Source organism: Polistes canadensis, unplaced genomic scaffold (genome assembly GCF_001313835.1).
Source record: "Polistes canadensis isolate GaletaPanama2010 unplaced genomic scaffold, ASM131383v1 scaffold_158, whole genome shotgun sequence".
NCBI classification, from domain to species: Eukaryota; Metazoa; Arthropoda; class Insecta; order Hymenoptera; family Vespidae; genus Polistes; species Polistes canadensis.
Window position 1 is genome coordinate 46,804 of NW_014569705.1, and position 21,896 is coordinate 68,699.

General features: G+C 31.1%; 1 protein-coding gene across 2 annotated transcripts in view; it reads right to left on the reverse strand.

The window, feature by feature from the left end:
- Positions 1–17,740: 17,740 nt before the first annotated feature.
- LOC106788958 (kynurenine/alpha-aminoadipate aminotransferase, mitochondrial-like) overlaps positions 17,741–21,896 on the reverse strand; it is a 103,411-nt gene continuing 99,255 nt past the window's right edge. For both annotated transcript variants that reach the window (XM_014752714.1, XM_014752713.1), the window contains exons 3-8: positions 21,250–21,420; positions 19,961–20,221; positions 19,694–19,873; positions 18,908–19,034; positions 18,474–18,682; positions 17,741–18,228 (exon numbers count right to left, since the gene is read on the reverse strand). In XM_014752714.1, coding sequence (XP_014608200.1) covers positions 18,151–18,228; positions 18,474–18,682; positions 18,908–19,034; positions 19,694–19,873; positions 19,961–20,221; positions 21,250–21,420 — 1,026 coding nt within the window. In that variant the 3' untranslated portion in view covers positions 17,741–18,150. The remainder of the gene's footprint in view (positions 18,229–18,473; positions 18,683–18,907; positions 19,035–19,693; positions 19,874–19,960; positions 20,222–21,249; positions 21,421–21,896) is intronic.

The following is a 21,896-nucleotide window of genomic DNA, read 5'->3' on the forward strand; positions in this document are numbered from 1 at the left end:
CTCTCCCTCTCTCTCCCGTCTCATCCTCTTTGCTTTTACTATGCTTTGTTTCGCTTCGTTGTTCTCTCCTCCTGATCCTCGAAATTTCGGCATTACCAGGGAGGGGCATGCGAATATACTCGAGCAGTTTTCAAGTATCACAGTAATCATTTTTTTTTTTCAATAATTTTTGTTTTCAAATCTTCTTTATTTCATCCTCTAATCTTGTTTACCCCATTTTTTTACTTTTTCTTTTCCTTTGTTTTTTTTTTTTAGGAATCACACGCGATTAACGACGTAAGAAAATATATTTTGTTGTAAGTATCCAATCGTGTTATCGTTTTATCATTATTCTTATAATAATTAATGATCAATTTGATAGGATTATAAATTGAACTTTTTGACATTCTTCGACTTTGGATATATTTTTTGTCTTCTTGTATCCCTTTCAGCGTTGATTTTGTAATTCGGTTGTGGTACAAGAATTTAAGCATCGATACGTAATTTCGAATTATTGTAATCTTATTTTTTGTTTTTTTCTTATACATTTTTCTTTTTTATAAGATATGCGAAACAATATTAAATTCTCATTTTTTATAATAAACAAAAAATACAACTATAAAAATCGTTCAAATGTACTTTAACCGAATTCATGAGCGAAAAAATATTTCCATAAAAAAGAATAAAGGGGATTAAGTTAATTGCAAATGAAATACGTCGAGGTGTAGTATCGTTCGAAGTAAAAATCGAAGATTTGATTGGAAATATATATTTATAGGATAGAAGTTCGACCGTGTTTCGAAAAATGAAGTCAAAGCAAACCGTGTTCGTTGAAACACGGCATTTTAAGCGCACGGCACTTTCTCACTTATCACGAAAATGGGCCGCGTGTTGAGATAGGTCGTTCCGCAAGGATTTAGTGCCTTCGTTAAGCTGTAAGCTTCATTCAATTTTCTCCAATTTGTGGCAATTTGTGCTTACAACACCCACGTACTACACTCACCGATCCTCTCCCTCTCTTTCTCACTTTCTCTCTCTCTCTCTCTCTCTCTCTCTCTCTCTCTCTCTCTCTCACGCGTGGACCGTGATATAACAGACGCGTATTTACGTTCATTCGTGTTGGTATGTTTAACGGTAACCATTCGAATAACTGAACAAACAAACAAAAAATAAACCTAAATGCAATTATCATCAACTTTGAATTTCTTTGATTTTTAAATAGATACTTTTGTTTTTCAGTGTTTTAATGATAGGTTTTATTAGAGAAATTTAAAATTAGTTATTGGATGAACAAAAAAATATGAGTAATATCTGTTTAAATATTATGAAAAAGATTATTTCATTTTGATCAGTACCTTGGATATTTACTATAGTTCCAAGTAAGTAAGACTGTTCGTTCATCCAGGTAGAAGATTTTGTTACGCAAGTACATTCTCCCGCTTTTTGATCGATTTCGAAGTCGAATCGATATCGATTTCATCGGTAACGTATTTTGAAGAGAAATGCGTTTCTATTTACTCGAGGAGGCACAATCGAGAGATGTCTTATATCAATGTATTGAAGATTATTCGTTTGATAAGTCGATCTACTGTAAAACGTCGTTTTGTGCTTGCACTAAATAAGTCTTTGGATATCTTGAAAAATAATATTCAATATTTTTTATAGCAAATGTTTAATATATATATATATATATCGGTACCTTAAGATTATCAATTTTTTGTAATCAATTATGTAATCCTTTTTCTATTTATATTCTGTATCTATATGTTAGGTATATGCGTGTGTTAGATATCAATCTACTAATTTGGTGAACAAAAATTTCAGAAGGAAAAAAGAAATAAAGAATTTTAAACGATCAGAAAGTAATGAAACGCGTGGTGATGTTCCGAACGTTTAAATAACGACGAAAATTCGGAAAAAAAATCGCAGAAGTATTTCCAGTGAAAATCGTAGGAAATATCTCGTTTTCGACGAGCACCCAAGTAATCTAATCACGTTTTACGAAAGCTGCTTCGTTGTATACGCAAATTGTAGTAGGTAGTAGCTACCCACTGCCAATGAGTATTGGAGTAACACGCGTTTATGCATGCTTTTTTTTATTCATAAATTAATATACGTTAAAATGGAAATGGTATTAAAGAAACTTGTTATGAAACTAAACCGATTACAAATAAATTCATTCGATAATTATCATTCTAAAATAATAGTGGGCGATATATCGCCCAACTTGGATTTCAAATGACCATGATATCTAACCATTAAATAAATCAAACAAAAATTGTAATACGCGATAATATATTATACGGTTGTATTTACGAAAGAGAAAAATGTATTGATTAAATTTATCATTAACATAAGTTTATATCTGGGGATTGGATCCTAGTTACATATTGATACTAAAAATTGTAAAAGTACAAATCTGATAAATCCAAGTTACCAATCAAGTATCACCAAAAGCTATAATACATAGACACATACTTAAGTGTATGACTTCAAAGTTATATCAGCTTTATAAAGGATTAACGTTACCGTGCGAACAATGACGAATTGAAACGAGTATTCATATGAACGCACAGACCCATAGACATTCAAAGAGAGAGAGTGAGAGAGAGAGGAGGAGAATTGGATTGAGGGTGGAGGTAGGACGTAGGTAGGGTTCGATACCGAAGAGTTTCTAATAAATCGGCAAACCTGTGTCAGGTTTTGCGTAGATTCTCAACGATCGAGAGCCGATCCCGGTTGCACACGATTCCGAATAGCTATACGGGTGGTTAACCTTTGTTGCAGAAGTACAGCTCTCTGAAGTACCATTCCGAAATTATTACATTCTAGTGGGCTGGATATTAGGTACGCGCGTATGCTTTCATTAGACGTTACCTTCGAGCGCTTCAATTTAGCGGGGTAACCACCCCTCCGGCTCGTTCACAGGTCTATAATATCCAACCGAGCACTTGCCAACTCTCTAGCGTGCTTCATTTCGACGAGTCGATCGAGTTCCTACCATATCTCACATTCCTACTACGGCCTGGCAACGAGTTACCGAACGAACGAACGAACGAACGAATGAACGAACGAATGAACGAACGAACGAACAGTTATACCCGATCCCAGATTTCTACGAATGTTTTCCCACTCGACACGTTCGCTTTTACCTTTAATAGATCCCAATACACGCTTCGTCTCGAAATCCTTCATAATACTCTTGCTTCAAAGTACATGTTGTTTCTACGGATGTATATATATATATATATATATATATATATACGGTTTATATTTACGTTTCTCGTCGGAGTTTATTTTTTTCTGAGAATTCTTCTTTTTTTTTGACGTTACCGTTCCGTCCAATTATATACCTCGAAACATGGAAGCATCGATGCGAGTTTAAAGATTTTTTTTCCTTTTTTTCTTTTTCTCGAGAGAGATTGAAATCCATCTCGATTTTGTTTTCTTTCGTAAACTGGACAAATTCTTTTCAATTAAATTTCAGGTGTTTTCGTATATTACGATTTCGATGATATATTGGAATATTTGAAGAAAATTTGAAGACTTTCTTTTTCTTTGAATTATTTATTTATTAATCATATACAAAGAGTAGAGTATCTATTTCTTTTTTTCTTTTTTTTTTTTTTTCTTTTTTTTATTTGCAAAATATCTTTATAAACAGGAAACGAAACGTAATGTGGTAGATTAATGATAAGAAGATTATTCAATATAGGTTACTTACGTTGATACAAACTTCCTTTCTATCGATATATATTTTCGTACGTATTGTAAATTCACGAATTATCAGTAAATAATTATCTGAAGAAAAAAAAGATCATGAAAATAGATTTAGACCAAAAAAGAAAAATTGGACATTTTAAATGAAACATTAAAATCCATCATCATTGATTCATTGACAAGTGAAATATAAAAAGAAAACATTCCTTGAAATCATTTCGAAAGGGTTCAAAATATTATAAAGGAAAATAGTCTTATTTAATTTTGATAAATAAAGGTAAAATAAAAATGAATGAGATTTTGATTTTGCCAGGGTTTTTCATAAAACATCTATGAAAGTAAGAACTCTCCTTCACAGTTAATCCTGCCCCGTAGGATTGTAGAAGAAATAGGATGGGTGGTGAGACTTGTGGTTGGTGTTTTCTTCGTCTATGTATGTCCAAAGTTTAATTAGTTTTTAGAATGTATTGGTAGCCTTTATGGTTGAAAATAAAGACGGAGAGAAAGAGGGACGGGACTTAGGAAGGGAGAGGGTAGAAAAAGGAAAGAGGAAGTTAAGTTTAGTGCAAGTTTCTAGTGGCGAGACAATTTTCCTGAAAAGTTTTTCAATTTTCTCTCTGGCCCACGAGAAACTTAACTTGCTTCTGAAACGCACCGAGAATAAGCACCGTCGAAACTTCAAAGGCTATTCTCTTTCTCTCTTTTTATTTTTTTCCTTTCTTTCTCTCTTCCTATCGTATTTGTTTATCGTCATTAGAAAAAATCAATGGTTTCAGTTTTCGTATTATTCTAAATAAATCTATAAAAAATAATTCAATCAGGAAATTCTTTCTTTTCTATTATTAACGAAATTTCTACACAAATTTGTCGACAAATTGTTTTAAATATATCTCGAATTCAATAAACCATTTTCTCATTTAAAGTTAATGAAATAATGAAATACAAATAAAATTGTTTTTGTAACGAAGTAATCGACGAAATAAAATATTACGTAAAGAAATTTCTTTAAATCTTAACAGACGCAATAAATTCGGTTTCCAGACTATTAAACAGATTTGAATGTTTTTTTTCTTTTTTTTTTTTTTTAGTACCCTACGAAATCCGCAGAATACATTATGCAGCATCGTTGTTCTAGATTTATATATCTTTTTATATTATTTTACGTTAGATTTAATCGAAAATATTGATCACGGTTACTAACCTGGTAGATCCTAGCCAAAAAGACAAAAATATAAACTTTAATTTTCCTATATAGAGGATAAAAAGAAAGATTAAAATTAAGTAAAAATTTTATTCGAGTTTTCTCAAAGGAAAGTTTATTTTTGTCTCTCTTATATCTTTTGTCCCTTTCCTTCGTTGCGTGTTAGATCTTTTATTGTTATTTTCTACTAGCGTTGAAACTCCTTCGTGTGTTAATGGAAATTGATTACCACTGAAACGACGATATCTAAATCATGTTATCCTCTTTCTCTTTTCCTCTTGTTCTCACTCCCTCTCTCTCTCTCTCTCTCTCTCTCTTTATCAGTTGATAAGAAAGTTTCGTATTTCACCGTTCTTCCGAAACTATCGCACGTTGTTCGGTGTCGAAAACTTCCGACGATGTCCATCTTTAGTGAAACGGAAGAAAACTATAGTCGTTTGAAAATTTGATTACCAGCATAATCATTTTACTTTATTGATTGACAAAATCGGCAGAATCGCATTTATCATATGGGATAAATTGAATAGTAATTTTTTGTTTCTATGGGAAATCATATTTTGAACACGTTGAACTGTGTTTTCTTATAAATTAAAAAAAGAAATATTATGGCGTTGGTTTTTTCTTTCAAAAGACTTCTTCACCAAGAGTTTATAAAAATATAAATACAGACATTGGGACCAATTTGTGTTTTAATAATTGACACACGAATATTTGTAATACCTTAGTACTTGTAATTTCTGTCCAATTTCATATTCAACCTATTACGATAATTTAGATTTTCATCACATAAAAGTAACGAAACGAATATTGTAATTTACGGGATATGGGAAACAAACAAAAAGAATAGAAAAAATATTCGTAAACGCGTATTTTCTCAAATCATTTAATTTTTCCGACTGAATTTTTTACCTACCCTGAAGGGCGTGCGGAGGGGGAAACCCTGGAACACAGAAAAAAAAACATATAAAAATAAAAATAAATGAATGAAAACGTTATTTGCCGAAAACGCGAAACGACGAGTCGTCGTTTAAAGAATTTTTATTTTGCCGATATAAATAAATCTAATAAAAATATCTACAATTCTTTCATAACCATTTGAGCAGCGTCAGCGCAACGTGGCAATGCTCGTTGTTGTTTTTTTTTTTCTAAAGGAAGGGAGGAAAAAAATTGCGAGATTCATGATCGTCTGTAAAATGAAAAACTATCGAAACTATTTTTACTATTTTTGTATATTTTCATTTTTCTGTCGTTACATCAGGTCCTATGTTGTTTTCCCTTTTTTTCTTTTTCTAATCAATTATCCAATACAGCACACTGAGAGAGTACTGCTATAAAAAAAAAAAAATAACAACAAAAAATAAAGAGAAAGATATATATATAGTTATTAATTTAATTCTCAATGACGTCATGTAAATTTAAACTTACACAATGTAAAATTATTTTAGTCGGTACTTTTAAACTTAAACTTTACTTACAATATTTGACAATATATACGCCAGGTGTTGAAATGTATACAAAATTCGTTTAAACAAGGGCCGTTTATTATTTTTTATTTAGTGGATAGCTTCAAGGTTTATTTCTCTAAATATTCTACATACACACACACAAACACACAGACACAAAATATAAAATAAACTTTTTGCCAAAAATATTCCTATATACTGGGTTCGTTCATAACCCAACAGATCATACCAATGTAGAAATATAATCGAAATAAATTGTGTCAATGTGTAGAAATAAATTTAAATAAATTTAAACAAAGCACAATAATTCAAGTTTTCAACGTTAAGAAAAGTATATGAGTACTTAGTTCGAACAGTGGATTAGTTTTAAAAGAGGCATCAGTATGAGCGAGAAGGAGTCGATTTTAAACTCGTCACAAGTGGATTTAGCACCTGGACTTTTGCCGACGACGAAAGGCTGCTTAGGTGTTAGCTTTCTGAGGCCTCGCAAGCCGTTCCCGCCAAGTCCGCCGTATTTCTGATCCCTTTTTCTGAAGTGAGCTCTGGACTTACTGCTAAAACGTGGCAAGATTTACTTCGAAACTTAAGTCCTGACTAAAGATTTATAACCATCCTATCTCTTTCTTTCTCTCATTCTTTCTTTCTTTCTTTCTTTCTTTCTCTCTCTCTTTCTATCTCTGTCTTTATTTTTTTCTCTCTTTCTATTTCCATCTCATTTTTTCACGTGTATTTTCAAACTCTTCGCTACTAGCAAGTAGACGAGCAGTGCTTTGCATTTTTATGATCTTTTATCTAGCAGTTTTGCAGGATAATAGTATTGTATCGTTCGTTATACTGTATTGATCGATATAAGAAACTTTAAATATGAATAATTACGTAAGGAAATTATTTGAAAAATTATGGAAACTTCTTTTTATATAGGTTTTATAATTTGAACAAAATTTATGTGTGTGATTTACTGTATTAATTAATTTATATATATATATATATTATTATACAATATATTAATAAAATTAAGAGAGAAAAGTTCGATTACTTGATCTTACAAAAATTAAATTTAATAATGTTTGTATAATTCATTGTGTGATCAAATAAGCAACAACCATTTACACTTATACGCGCATAGATACACATAGACATATTTAGATAACTCTGTTGGTTTTAACGGGAGGTAAGTCACGCGTTAAGGGATGATTCCGTGTTGCGTGCGTTTGGAGGCAAACAATAGGACAACCCTGAGCTCTGGGCACACCCTGCAAATATAAACGACGTTGGTTAACTATTGTCGAGATCTTTGTAGACTTCTTCCCTTTCCATTCAGGACCATTATTTTTCTGACCTACCTCTCGGTCAGTCATTCTACTTAATTGGGAACTCCGGGCGTGAAACGCGTTTGCAAAGTCAAGTTAGAGGAAGCTTAGATATCGTAGTCGGTATAACGATTCACGAAATCATTCTACGTAAATGGACACCCGTTAATACGTGGGAACATTTTCTCTCCTCCATCGTTATATTATTTATTTAGTTTAAAAACAAAACAAAAATATAGTTACGAAAGATTACGAATAATTATTAAAATGTTCCAATAATGTTTTTACGATAATTTTAATAATTCGTCAAAAAAATAATCTTTAATTATTTATTTAACATTTTAATAAACGATAATTATTTTGATGGGAATAATTGTATACTGACAAAATATTAACTTCATTTTTCAAGTTACTCTTTTAAAAGAGAAATAAAAATTAATAACGTTCTTCTTTTAAAAATTTGATCATTTTAAAAAAAGAAACAAAAAAAAATAATGAAAAGAGAGGTTGGACGTTCGAAGTCACATTAAAGAAATCTCAAGGACGATTTTGCGGCTCGTTCATGTTAGATGTTAAACACTGGAGTAGAGTCGAATTCGTTTCCAAGACCCCCTTACATTATCGGGACCGCTAGCTAGCTACCCTATTGGATTAGGAGACCCCATAGAGGGAAAAATGTAATATAAAAGGCTTACCGACTAAGCTGTTAATATGTTGTACGACGATGTGTCCACGGCCGAGACTATGTATATATTACCACCCATGTTCTTGAGCATATGCCCATAGTGATCGTTTTTTTATACATTTCGTGTATTGACTTTCACAATTTTTGTTACATAATTTTTTGATTTCCTATCGATAGAAATATTTTCATTTTTAATTTTTTAACTCAAATAGCAACTACGTAAAATCCAATTTTTTATTTACTATAATATCTTACAAACATCGTCAATATCAAAAATCATATTTTACATTCATACAAATAATTTCTACACCAATACGCGTGTAATATGCAAGTACACGTTGAATTATTTCGAATGAAACGTAAACATAATATTCGATAACATTTAAATAATCAATAAGCACATACACACACATACAGAAAAACTCGTCTAGTCTTCAAACATTTTAATTTTATAAGTATAGTATTTATATAAACACGAAGATCATTGTTACTCAGTGTCTCTCGGTACGTCGAACGTTAAACACAACAAACCTTTCCGATATTTATTTCTATACGTATTCCGTAATTAATTTCTTTATTGTACATTTCATTTTATATTCATTTTAAGTATTTAAAAAGATAGTTCAAAGAAGATGCTACCGATCAAAATTATCTTATATCATAATCAATATTTACACGCGTTACTCTCATAACTACGATTCACCCTGTCCGTTAGGATCCTGTCAACGAGTCGACCTCCCGTAAAGATGACCATTCATCTTTTATGTTTGTATGTAAGTATATATATATATATGTATGTGTATATAAAAGTAAATATAAAAGTACATATACGTGTAAAGATAAATATGAGAAAGTTAGGTGAGCGATGTCGTAGAACGAACAACACTTAATATATTTGCCTTTGAATTACGCCCTCGTGTCGACACGGGTGAAAAGAAAGAAAGAAAGAGAGAGAGAGAGAAAGAGAGAAAGAGAAGAATATATGAGGATTCACTAGGGTGAGGGGTGGAAGGGAAGTAAATTGGGAATGCCACGTGGCGACGCGTGCCGCGAAAACTAATTGAGATATGAAATTTATTTGGCACTGGCTTGTCAAAAACGATGCTCGTCTTCGATTCTTTCATGATATTATATAAAAAAAAAAAAAACAAGCTTACCTGCTGATAGTTTCTTTTTTTTTTATCTTTTTTTTTTTGTTATTATACGTATTAAATATTTTTTCTATCATAATTTGTAAGAGTTATAGAATTTTTGTCGGACAATATACGAAATAACATTTACACACGTGAAATGCATAAAAAAAGATAACTCTGAAAACTCTGCATAAAAAATGCATAGAAAAAGATAACTCTGAAAAAATAACTCAAAAAAATACATTTTATATATATATATATATATGTGTATAAAAGAAGAATAGTTTTCTTACGTATAGGTGGACTGAAAAGTTCAGAACCTGTCGTGCAGAAAAGGAATGCAAATTTTCGTCACGATTTTTGAGAACGTTGCATCAAAATTTCTTTTTTACTTAAACAAAATTAATAAAAGTAATTCTTATACATATAATATAAATGTATACAGAATGTTTTTCTACTACTTAGAGGAGGGCTGAAAAATTTGGAGTCCAGCATATGGAGAGCTAGTTATTTCATACATTGTCCGGCTTATTAGTCAGACTTATGAGCGAAAAAGATTTAAAGGATTAAATATACATTCTAATTAGTCGAAATGAAAAAATAATCATAGAACAGGTGACAAAATTTCATTTTTATGTCAAAAAGGGGGTTAAAATTAACATAAGAAAAAGACAACAACCTATTCAATGAGAAAAATGTAGAAGAAGAAAAAACGGGGGTTGGGGAGAAAAAATAGAGAAACAAAGAGGAAAAGAGATGTTATAGAGGAGACCGTTCGATATAGGTAGCAATCCGGCAGTCTGCAGTTAATTTAGAGGCCATTTCCTCTGTAAATAGCCAATAAAAGCGCGGTGTGCGCGCGCGCGCGCGAACACCCGCGTAAAGAGAGAAGAACGGTGTGGGAAAACGTTGCGAACGAATGAAAGAGAGAAAAAGAAAGAGACGGGTCGGTGAGGGGGGAGGGGAGGGTATAGGAAACGGGACGCAATATTATAAAATTTAATGTCTTGGTTTACGGCCCACGAAGCCGGCTATAACCTCCCTTCGATATTTACAGGGCAATCGCGGCTCTATATTGGCCTTTCGCAATCCACCCCCACAACCCCCAACCAACCCCCTTTTCTACTTGTACAGACCTGTGTCACTGTTCTGCGTTCAAGTATCTTTCTATCTTTATTCTCTCTCTCTCTCTCTCTCTTTTTGTCTTCTCGTTCTATCGTACTTTGGCATAATTAGGATTAGAGACAACCTTATTTCGGATATGGTTTTTATGGGAATCATTTTCAATGAAATTTTAAGGATAATAGAATTGGAGAACAATTTCTTTCAACTTTAACAATTATTTAATTCATTTCTTTTTTTTACGGGGGTGGTTTAATCGAAGATATATTTCAAATATTAGATAATGGTGTTGAGATAATTGTTTTAACAAATTATACACTAAAGTTCGTATATTGAATGATAATGCAATAATATGATTTCACAATTTTTACGTTTGATTTTTAATTCGTCTTTCATAGTTTCATTGTACAATACTTAGAATTTGTTGTTGTTGTTGTTTAAATTACGTATACAAAATTGTACGTACAATGAAAACAATTTTGAATAAAATTTATTACTTTCAGTTTTGTACGTTAACTGAATTCATTGATCGGACGCATGTATCACGTGATTAAAACTGAAAAAAGATTACACGCGTGATTAAAACTAAAAATGAAACGCTGGATCGTAAGTAAATAGTTTCTATTTTTTACGTAATAATAGGAATGGAATGAAAGCAATTGCAAGAAGGAAAGATAAAAAAATGTTATTCACCATTATCGGAATATTTTTGCGGATGTTAAACAAGATTGCAGTAACGTGTCATTAAAAACCAATCAATACAGTTTTTTTAGTGCAGGCGAATAAAATGTTACAAAAAAAAAAAAAAGTCATACTTTCTCTTTCTCTCTTTCTCTCTATCTATTTCTTTTTATACTTTACTCGATCTATCAATCTATCCATCTAATCTTCTATTTATCACACTAAAATCGGAAGCAGTGTTTTTTCTTTTTTTTTTTTTCTTTATTTTCTTTTTTCTTTTTTAAAAGACAGACTATACACGATGTGGTCCAGTCGGTGATACAGGAAACTCTCATTGTCAGGCCGCGAGAATTAATTTATTGGGTCGGTGAACTTAAATCGATCTCACATTATTGTATCTCTATGGAAATAAAAAATAGGATGTCCTGGGATAGGATGCCGACACTTTTATCGTTTTCATTTAGAACGTGTATGCATATTTGTTTCGTTTTTTCCCTTTGTTTCTTCCTTTTTTTTTCTTTTCTTCTGTCTGTTCATTTCTCTCTCTCTCTTTCTCTGTTTCTCTCTTGGAACGATTTTTTATAAAATCCGTTATTAACACTTAAAAAAGAAAGAAGGAGAAGGAAGAAAAAAAATAATAAATTAAAAGCAGCAAGCATTTTCTTCATAAACCTTTCGAGACTATAAATGGAATCATTTCATTAAACATGCTGACTTGTATTTCAAAGATTTTTTTTTCCGTCCTTCCTTTCGTTATTTCTTTTTTCCCTTCTCCCATATCAGAAATGAAAATACAGTTTTATTATTGGTAACACACACTTCAACCCGTTTAATAATTAAACAATCATTTCTATCAATTGATTTTATTTATTTCTTTTTTTATTGTGATAGGTTTAAAATTTTTCTTTTTTCTTTGTTTTTGCTCTCACATGTTAAATAGGGTCTCACTTAATTTTCGCGCTCAATTTTTAAAAGCTTGCGTACCTTCTTCGAAAAGGATTTAAACGGTCGATGAACTTGTTGTTCTAAAGTTAGTCAATCTTATCTTTGGCCGGTTACGTTGTTGGATAGACTACTTAACGTAATTTCGCGAAGTGTTTGAAGTTATTGAAAATCCGTTAATACGGTCTAGTGCGATGCTTCAATTTATTAATTTAAAGAAATTAAAAAAAGAAAAAGAAATGGAAAAGAAAACATTTTTTTTAAACGAAAATACGTTAAAACCCTCTTTTGCAAACCAATTTCTTTTCTTTTCTTATTCATCAAAAAAAAAGAAGAAAAAAAATGGATCTAATGATAATATTGTAGAATTTTATGTATAGTCATTTATATTATAAACTGTAGGACCAATTGTTAATTATATTTTGGAAATTATTTTAAAGTCAATATTTAAATAAATTTAAAAAGAGAGAGAGAGAGTACATTTTAAAAGGGGAACCGAGGGTAATAAATTAATAAAAAAAGAAAAAAAAAAGAAAAGTAGAGAAAAAAGTATTACGTTAAATATTCGGTCGACGTATTGCAAGCCGTCCCTGAGAAATACGAAGTCTACGAAGTTGGCAATATACAAGGGTGGAAACGTCTCGTCGCGTTCTTCTCGTAGACGAGGGATGCAGCTATGTGAAAAATAGTACGACGTTCCTCTGTGCAAGGATACATTATTTTTCATTTATACGTTGCATCTATATTTAAAATTTCAAGTCTTTCAATACAAACAAACAAACAAGTAAATAAATAAATAAATATATATATATAATTTACATAAATATAATAAAATCGTTAAGTCGAGTAAAATAAGGTACACGAATTGAGCCAAATTATGCATCAACTTCAAACGTACGAACAAAATTGATCATACGCATCTTTACTTCTCCAAACAATTAAATATTAACACTAATAAAACAACTCCTTACATTTGTATAATACAATATTTAATATCACTAAAATCATAGTTCAATTTTAAATGTATACATTGAAAAGAATTTCTAATAATATCAATTATATTGTTCATTATATTAAACGAATCAATACAAAATATTATAAAACATTAACGAGACGAGAAAAATAATATATAAATCAAATATAACAAACAAAACACTGAACATACACAAATATTGTTTTGTAAATTAAAATAATTGACATTAAAATTTATTCAATTCCATATAATTGAGTCTTGACACAAATTTGCTTCAAATCATCCCAAACAGAAGTTATTCGAGGTGGAGAAAAAAAAAAGGATAGAAAAAAAAAGAAGAAGCAAAAAGAAAGAAAGAAAGAAAAAAAAAATGGAAAGAAGAAGAAAAAAATAAGAAGCGTGTAATAAGGAAAGCAAGCGAAGGATCCGAGAACAAACAGAACGGTGGCTATTCTTTACTGGCTTCTGGTTGTGCTTATCCTTGTGATATAGCGATCCCTTTTTCTCCGACCGTAAGGAAGGAATTTTTATCGTGAAATAATGGCCATGGGCACGGCAGCCCTTTTACAAGCTCGAATAGGAAAGCAAGGCAAGGCAAGTCAAGTCAAGTCAAGGTAAAGCAAGGCAAGGCAAAGCAAGGTAAAGCAAAGCAAGAGAGGAAGCATGAGGAAGGTAAACCAAAAAGCAAACTGACGATGTGCGTTCTTGGCATGTTTTCTATGCTCTTGGTAGTCTTATGCGTTGATATTAGTAATTATATTTGTAATAGTATTAGTGAAGAAGAAGAAGAAGAAGAAGAAGAAGATAATATGTGTGTTAGTAATATTAATTATAGCAATGGTAAAAGTAGCAATAGTAATAACGAAAAAATCAGAATACAATGTGTTGGAGAAAATAAATTATTATGAAATTTTATTGATATATTTAATAAATAAATAATAAATAACAAAATAAATGTAAAAGTAATCGTAATAATAAAATAAGAAGAAGAGAGATGATATTTGTATATTAATAATAATAATTACAATACTAGCAACAGTTGCAGTATTAGTAATGATAGAATTATAAGAAGACGGTACATGTATTAGTAATAAAAGTTGTAATAGTAGAAGTAGAAGAAGAAGAAGAAGAAGAAGAAGAAGATGGTGTAGGGTGTAGGGTGTAGAGTACAGGAAAAGGGATCTATCTTTCCCGGATAGTCCGGATAGTAGGTAGGTGCTCTTTCTCTGTATCGCAAGGGATGAGCAGGACAGCACAGCAACAGAGATACGGCAAAACACAAGATACTGAGAAGAGGAGGAGAAGGTTAGAGATGAGGGAAAGAAAGAGAGAGAGGTAGAGAGAGAGAGAAGGAGAAGGAGAAGAAAGAAGAGATGGAGGAGGTGGAGGAGGTGAGAGAGAGAGAGTACTGGCGAGGTAGCGACGTCACCACGGAAATCAAGAGTAATGCCAACACGAAACTGCACTACCCCTCGCGCGCACCCTTGCCGACATCCCTCTTTCTCTCTCTCTCTCTCTCTCTCTCTCTCCTTTTCTACCTCTTTCTATCTCTCTGTAGCTATCTATCTAACCATCTCTCTCTATCTTTCACGCATCCCCTTTATCTCTATCTCTCTTCTTCTTCTACTTCACTCTTCTCTTTCACTCCCACTCTATTCTCTCTCTCTCTCTCTCTCTCTCTCTTTGTTACATTCTCTCTCCTTCCCGTTCCTGTCTTTCCTTCTGCCCTTCCACCTCCTTCCCCCGTCTCACCTTCCGATCTCACCTACCCCCAGGGAATAACTCCCTTGCCTCCCGTGTTATATAGACCGGTACCGTTGGTCCGCAGGAAGCACAGCATGAGAAAAGAGAAACAGAGGGAGAGAGAGAAAGAGAGAGAGAGAGAAAGAGAGAGAGAGAGAGAATAAGTGAGTAAGTGAGTGAGCGAGAACACGAATCTACTATAGGGTTCCTGTCTGATACGAGGGTGAACCTCAACGATTCTCTCATGCTTTCGCTTTTTTCCACCCCAACCCCCCTGCCACCCCACCCCTCGTCCATAACCACCCACCTTCACCCACCCTTCTCTCGACCACGCTCGACTGACTACACCTCAATTCAACCTGAACTCTTCTTTCGGCTGATTTCTTCTTCTTCTTCTTCTTCTTCTTTCTTTTTTACTTTTTCTTTTTTCTACGTGAAAGCTTTTAGATTTTGCTTTTTTTGTTCATCCATGGATTTCCTTTTCACCCGTTTTCCCGTATGATTTTTCGTTTAATATATATATATATATTATATTTGAAAGATTTCTTTTGATTAATAATACAAGCGATTTTCGTTGGATTTTCGATAAAAATTGTGAATACGTGTAAGATTTCGTTTGGAAAATATTATTTGTAAGTCGGTAGTGTGTGCGAACATTTGCGTTTCTCGAGAAACGAACCTTCTTTCTTTTCCTCTTCCTCCTCCTCCTCCTCCTCCTTCTCCTCTTCCTTCTCCTCCTACGAGATTTCAATTTCTAATTAAAGAAAGAGAGCACCACGGGTTAAGTAGAAAGCGAAATACCCTCAAGTACCTTTGTAATTCGATTACGTGCCACGTTTCTTTTCCTTTTCTTTCTTTCTTCTTTTTGTTTCTTTTTTATTCATTTTATTATTTCTTTTACTCGCCATTTTCTCACCCCCTGCCCTGAAAAACCCCCTTTCTTCCAGTTTCACACTAATTGAAGATAGTTGGTCGATTAATTTGATTAATCGTTTTAATCTAGATAAGAGTTTAGATATATCGAAAAATTTTTTTTTACTTTGTTGACTATTTCTTTAATTCTTTTGTTTTTTTTTTTTTCTCTCTTCGTTCGAATAAACATTGATTAGGTTAATAGTGAAACGTTAGATTAAAGAAATAGAAGAAGTATTTCGATTTGGTCGTAAAGGATAAATGAAAGAATAAGAGAGAAGGAGAAAAGTGGACCAATTTTTTTTGTTCCCCTCAAATCCTTCGTTTGGAAAATGTGCCCATTCGTATGATCGGTCTATATTCTTCTAGACCCTTGCCGTAGGATCTTCGAGAGAAAAAGTGTAGGTCCTTTAATATACACTATATCTTCGTACGCGAGCCTAGGGATTTCCTCTTTTGGTCTTCCATCTTTACCCAAGATACAAGACAGTTTTTTTTTAAATCCGTCACATTCTGTCTATGCACAAATCACGATGCTATTATTATACATTTTCTTAAATCACTAAACAAGCTATATGTTTATTCGAAGAAAACGTATAAAGGATTATTTGTATAAAATCAAACAGTACATAGACATCATTTTAAACTATGTTATCATATACATATATATATTTTGTTTTTTAATTATCATTAATATTCCAAACGAGAGTAATAATTTATACAAACATTTTCTAGACAATAATCTTTATCTCGTATATGATCAAGTGTTTTTTTTTTTTTAAATATCTATATATGTATACGTACTCGATAGATGCGTACAATAAAAACAAAAATGCTATTAAATAGGTATTCTCGCTAAAGCAAACATTTAAAATTGTAATAACATTTTAAAAGAAGAAAAAAAAAAAAGGAAAAAAGAAGAAACATTTGATTTCTGATAAAAAAAAAAAAAACCGACCAATAAAAAATAATATATTGAATATTTTAATAAATATTTTCTCATCAATTTTCTCGTTCGTGAATATGCGAATTAATTTTATAACGAACATTTTTCAAATACTTTTCATTCGAACGTAACGTAATTGTTAATATTCGAAAAACATTTAAAATACATCGAAAACGATCTGTCTTTTAGCTATAAAACAAGTTGTATGTTATGGTTGAAACGAATTCGCCCTTGGGACTCGATCGAGAACACATGCAGAGACACCACACTAACTGATCTCTCTTTCTCTCTCTCTCTCTCTCTCACTCTCTCTCTCTCTCTCTATTTCTCTCTCGTCTATTTGATATTGTAACAGATTAAATTAACTCCGGCAAATTAATTGGTAGTTAGGATGTTTAGCGTTAAGTGAGAGTGCACGGTTTCTCCTCCTATTATCTCTCTCTCTCTCTCTCTCTCTCTCTCTCTCTCTCTCTCTCCTCTTTCGTGAAAGTAACTCTTTTCATTTCTCTCTCCTTTTACTTTCACCCCTATTTCTTTTCACTTTGTTGCTTTCATTTTCGAATTTTTTTTTTCTTATTTTTTTTCTCATCACCCGTTCGATATTTTCTAAGGAAACGTTACGTCGACAATAAAAAAAAAAAAAGATCCAAAGAGGTTTCGTCATTTACGTAATTTTTATTTATTATAATATAATCCGTTTGAAAAAAAAATATATATATATAATAATTGTTTTTCGTAATTTTTTTCCATTTCTTTTGTTTTTTTTTCTTTTATTTTAACATAACATCATAAGAATTGTAGATTATTATATGCATTATATATTAATAAAAAAAAAAAAACTATATAGATATAAATAGTATACATTAAAATCTTGGCATAGTCAAGAATTATATATAATAGATATTAGAAATAAATCGTTGAAATAACGAATTATTTGGAAACCCATATATTTCCAATGGATCAAGCCGATATTCTGTGTAATTGTTGTTTGAAAATAATTATTTCAATAATATCTTCGCGCTATTGTATAGATGTCGTCCTTTTATTAGGCTTTCCTCTTCGAGGTCAATTCAATCGGCAAGCGAACTCATTGATAAATCCCCAAGACAAGCAGCTCCCTTTTTTACCGACTGACCGTAAGAAATAACTTACGATCGATAAATATATTTTCCCATTTCGTCAATCGATTTCCTTCCTTGTTCCAATTAGATAAAGAGAATGAAATCTTCATATGTCGCAAATGAATCATATAAATTCACGCGACTATACGTGACGAATTCATAAATATCATGTAAAAAGAATGAATTCATTCGATAAGAACTTTTGTTCTTATATCATTGTCATGAATTTAAATTCTGCAAATACAAATTATTTTCAGCCAATTCCGCTCTTATTAAAGATGCCAACCTTTCCATGGCCTGCAAAAAAAAATTAAACCATTTTTTTGTTATTAATTAAACGTAAAAATATTGAATACAATTGATCATCCAAATGTGATCAGATAAAATTATTAAAATATAAATTATCATTTTTTGTTCTAATTTATCAACATATCGTAAGAAAAAAAGGGTTTTTGTTTAAGATTATCATCTAATGGTAACAGATACAATTTACGCGAACATATATATTTATCATCGACAAATAATACAGTAAACGAACGTACCAAGTTCATTTCTTCGTAAGAAGCTTTGGAAAAAGATGCTCGTATGGCATTACAAGGCGCGGTTGGATCTATTGTGAAAGATGCACCAGGTGCCATGATAACTCCTTCAGCAATACCTCGTTGCATTAACATTTGCCATGTATCATTGATACCACTTACTTTAATCCATAAAAAAAATCCACTGCTTGGTATGGTAAAGTCAGCTAATCCTAAAAAAGAAAGTCCAGAAAATTAATAAACGAAGGATAAGATATTTAAATGTCAATACCCAATTATATTTCCATTATTCATATGATCTCTAATAAAATAAAGTTTTATGATAAAATTAAATTATTTGAAAAATAAGCAAAACTAGGAAGATTTTTAAGTAATTCAATTTATATAATATTTAAACTATTATTTTGATTTATTAATTAAAAATAAATGATGATCACCATTCAAATGTTTTCTAGCCAAAGACACTATCACATCTCTGCGTTCCTTGTAGAAATGTCTGATACGTTTCATATGACTCATCAAACCATCGAATCCCCATATCTTGAAAAGTTTGTATAGTATGACCTGAAAGGAACAAATAGAAATAATATCAGTATCGTTTTTATAATTTTTCAAAAGTTTCACGATAACCTTTTGATAACGTTTTAAACCGTGATAATACCCGACACGCGCCACCATCTCTCTCCACCAACAATATTTTAATATTCGAACTTGATAATTATACGAAGGCATGCAAAGATTTACGATATGTCACGGGTGTGTTTCATCATCGAAAATATTAAGTGAATAATATTTACATATTAGCGTATGCGTTTAGTTGATCAGACATTTTTTTTTTTTTTTTTTTTTTTTTTTTTTTTTTTTTTTTTTTTTTTTTAATAAAAATCTCACACATTCATATCATATTTTTTAATATCAAAAAATTAATTCCCCATCAATTTATTTCACTTGAAATACGAGAAATATACACATAAGTCACAATATTTCGAAATATTTTTAATATGTACCCACGCTAAGATATCATCAATTTATTCCGATTCTTAATTTACTCTAATTGGAAGCGTAATTTAAATTGCCGAAAAAAAAAAATAAATAATAAAAAGACATTATCTATACGATAATAATTAAATGTTTCGATTATTGAAAAATATTTCCTTGAATTATATCCCCCACATCTTAGGATAATAGGAAAAATATTAGAAATAAAGTATATATCTACCAACCTGTGATAAGGAAGGTGCATGCAGGTGACTGCTTTGCAAGTGAAGTTCAATACTAGCTAAAAGTGGCGCTGGGGCAGTGATAAAACCAATTCTCATGCCACTGCTAATAACTTTAGAAAAGGAATCCACTCTGATAACACGTCCTTCCGTATCAAGCGATAAAAATGATGGGGGTATTTCCTGTAATCGATTACACACATATAAATAATTTTTTTTTTTTCCTCTTTTTTTTAAATATCCTATTCAAATGATTTTATTTATACTTACATCATTATAACTTAGGAAGCAGTAAGGATCATCGTCAAGAATAAGAAAATCGTATTCGCATGCCAACCTGTAGATTTCTTTTCTTCTCTCAAATGGTATAATTACACCTGTCGGATTAGCACCTGTCGCGTTGACGTACATTATTTTTGGCATTTTTTTCCCAGAAATTTGTCTCTCTCTTAAAATTTCTTCCATTACTTCCGGTATTATACCAAAATCATCTTGAGGAATCGATATAAACTCTGCTTGATGTGGCATCACCTTTTTAATTATTAAATAACCATTAATCACATTCAAACACATATGTAATATAATTAAACAAATTCATTATCATATATAGCACGATAAAGAAAAAAAGAAATATTTGCATATACAAAAAATGTTCAATTTTTATTGTTCATTTTAATCAAATACTCTTGATATTTATGGAACGTTTATTAAAAAAAAAAAAATTCATTTTTCAATTTATTATTTATTTTTTAATTCAAAAATTTGTATAGATATATATAGATATTTTTTTTTACATATACCAATCATTGATTTCTATAACAGAAACGCCATAAATTTTTATTAAAAAGTTAGACTTCGTAATAGACTAGAATTAGATTAGAATTGGTTATTATTAAATATATATATGGAAATAGTAATATTTCAAAATTCTTATATTTCCAACATATCAAGAAAAATGACATAGTGTAAAAAATGAGTGATAAATTGCGTCACGTACGATCGCCGATTAATCTATGTAAAACATGAAAAAAATTCGAATGGACTTGTGTGTTTATGGATAAATTAATTGCCGATAAGAAAATGGAAAATGTAATATTATCACGGCACGCGCACGATCAAAAGAAGCAAGCAGCATCTGTTGTGCGAGAGACATATGTAGAATATATATATATATATTATATTATATATATATTGTATGTATATATATATATATATATATAGGTCATGCATATATGTATTAAAGTTAACTTTTTCGTTAATCACAGGTCACGCGTTTGATCCTCACATTTTATTTCTCTCTTTTTTATTTTATTTCAATTTTTTAAAATTATTTATAACACACAAGCGCACACACACACACATATACACATGCAGACATTTTTTTGTCTCTTCATTTTTTGTATATGAAACATTTGATTTTGCATGAATCTTTTTGAATGGATATTTTTCAATTAATTTCATAAAAGAAAATTAAACGATAGGAAATGTAAAAAAAGAGAAAAGAAAATTGAGAAAGTAGTATAAATAATAATATGACGAATTAAATGATTGATACTAACCACGACTTCGACTCCAGGATAAAAAGGATCATGAACGAGAATCGGATCACCGATATCGATGATAGATTCCAATGTCTTACTTAAACCATCCTGAGCACCAGCGACGATTACTATGTCGCGACTTTCCCATAGGGGTGGTACGTGCACCCTCCTTTGGAATTCCCTCAGGGTCTAAAATCAATTTAACGTCGAACGTCGTTAGACACGCGCTTTAGCCAATCGTATTATTTCAAAGAAAGAAGAAATTTGTGTGTAACGACTCGGTGGATTACATCAGCGACAATCTCGTCGTACTGAGAGATGAAGAAGCTTTTAGTTATAGCTCGAAATAATTCGATTCGCTTCCATAAATATAAACTAATTTCTCATCTCTTTGCAATCCCCCATCTTTGTTTATTTATTTATTTTTTAAATATATAATATGTTCATTTTGTGTATGAAATCAATTAAACGTTTGTTAATATCATATTATATTTATGGATCATTTTTTTGGTCTACACACACACACACACACACAATATTGGATATAATATAATTTATAATATAAATATTAGTATAATATTTATATTACTCTAATTTTTATATATTTATAATTTTATATATAATTATTTTAAATATGTAATATATTTTATATAATATAATGTAAT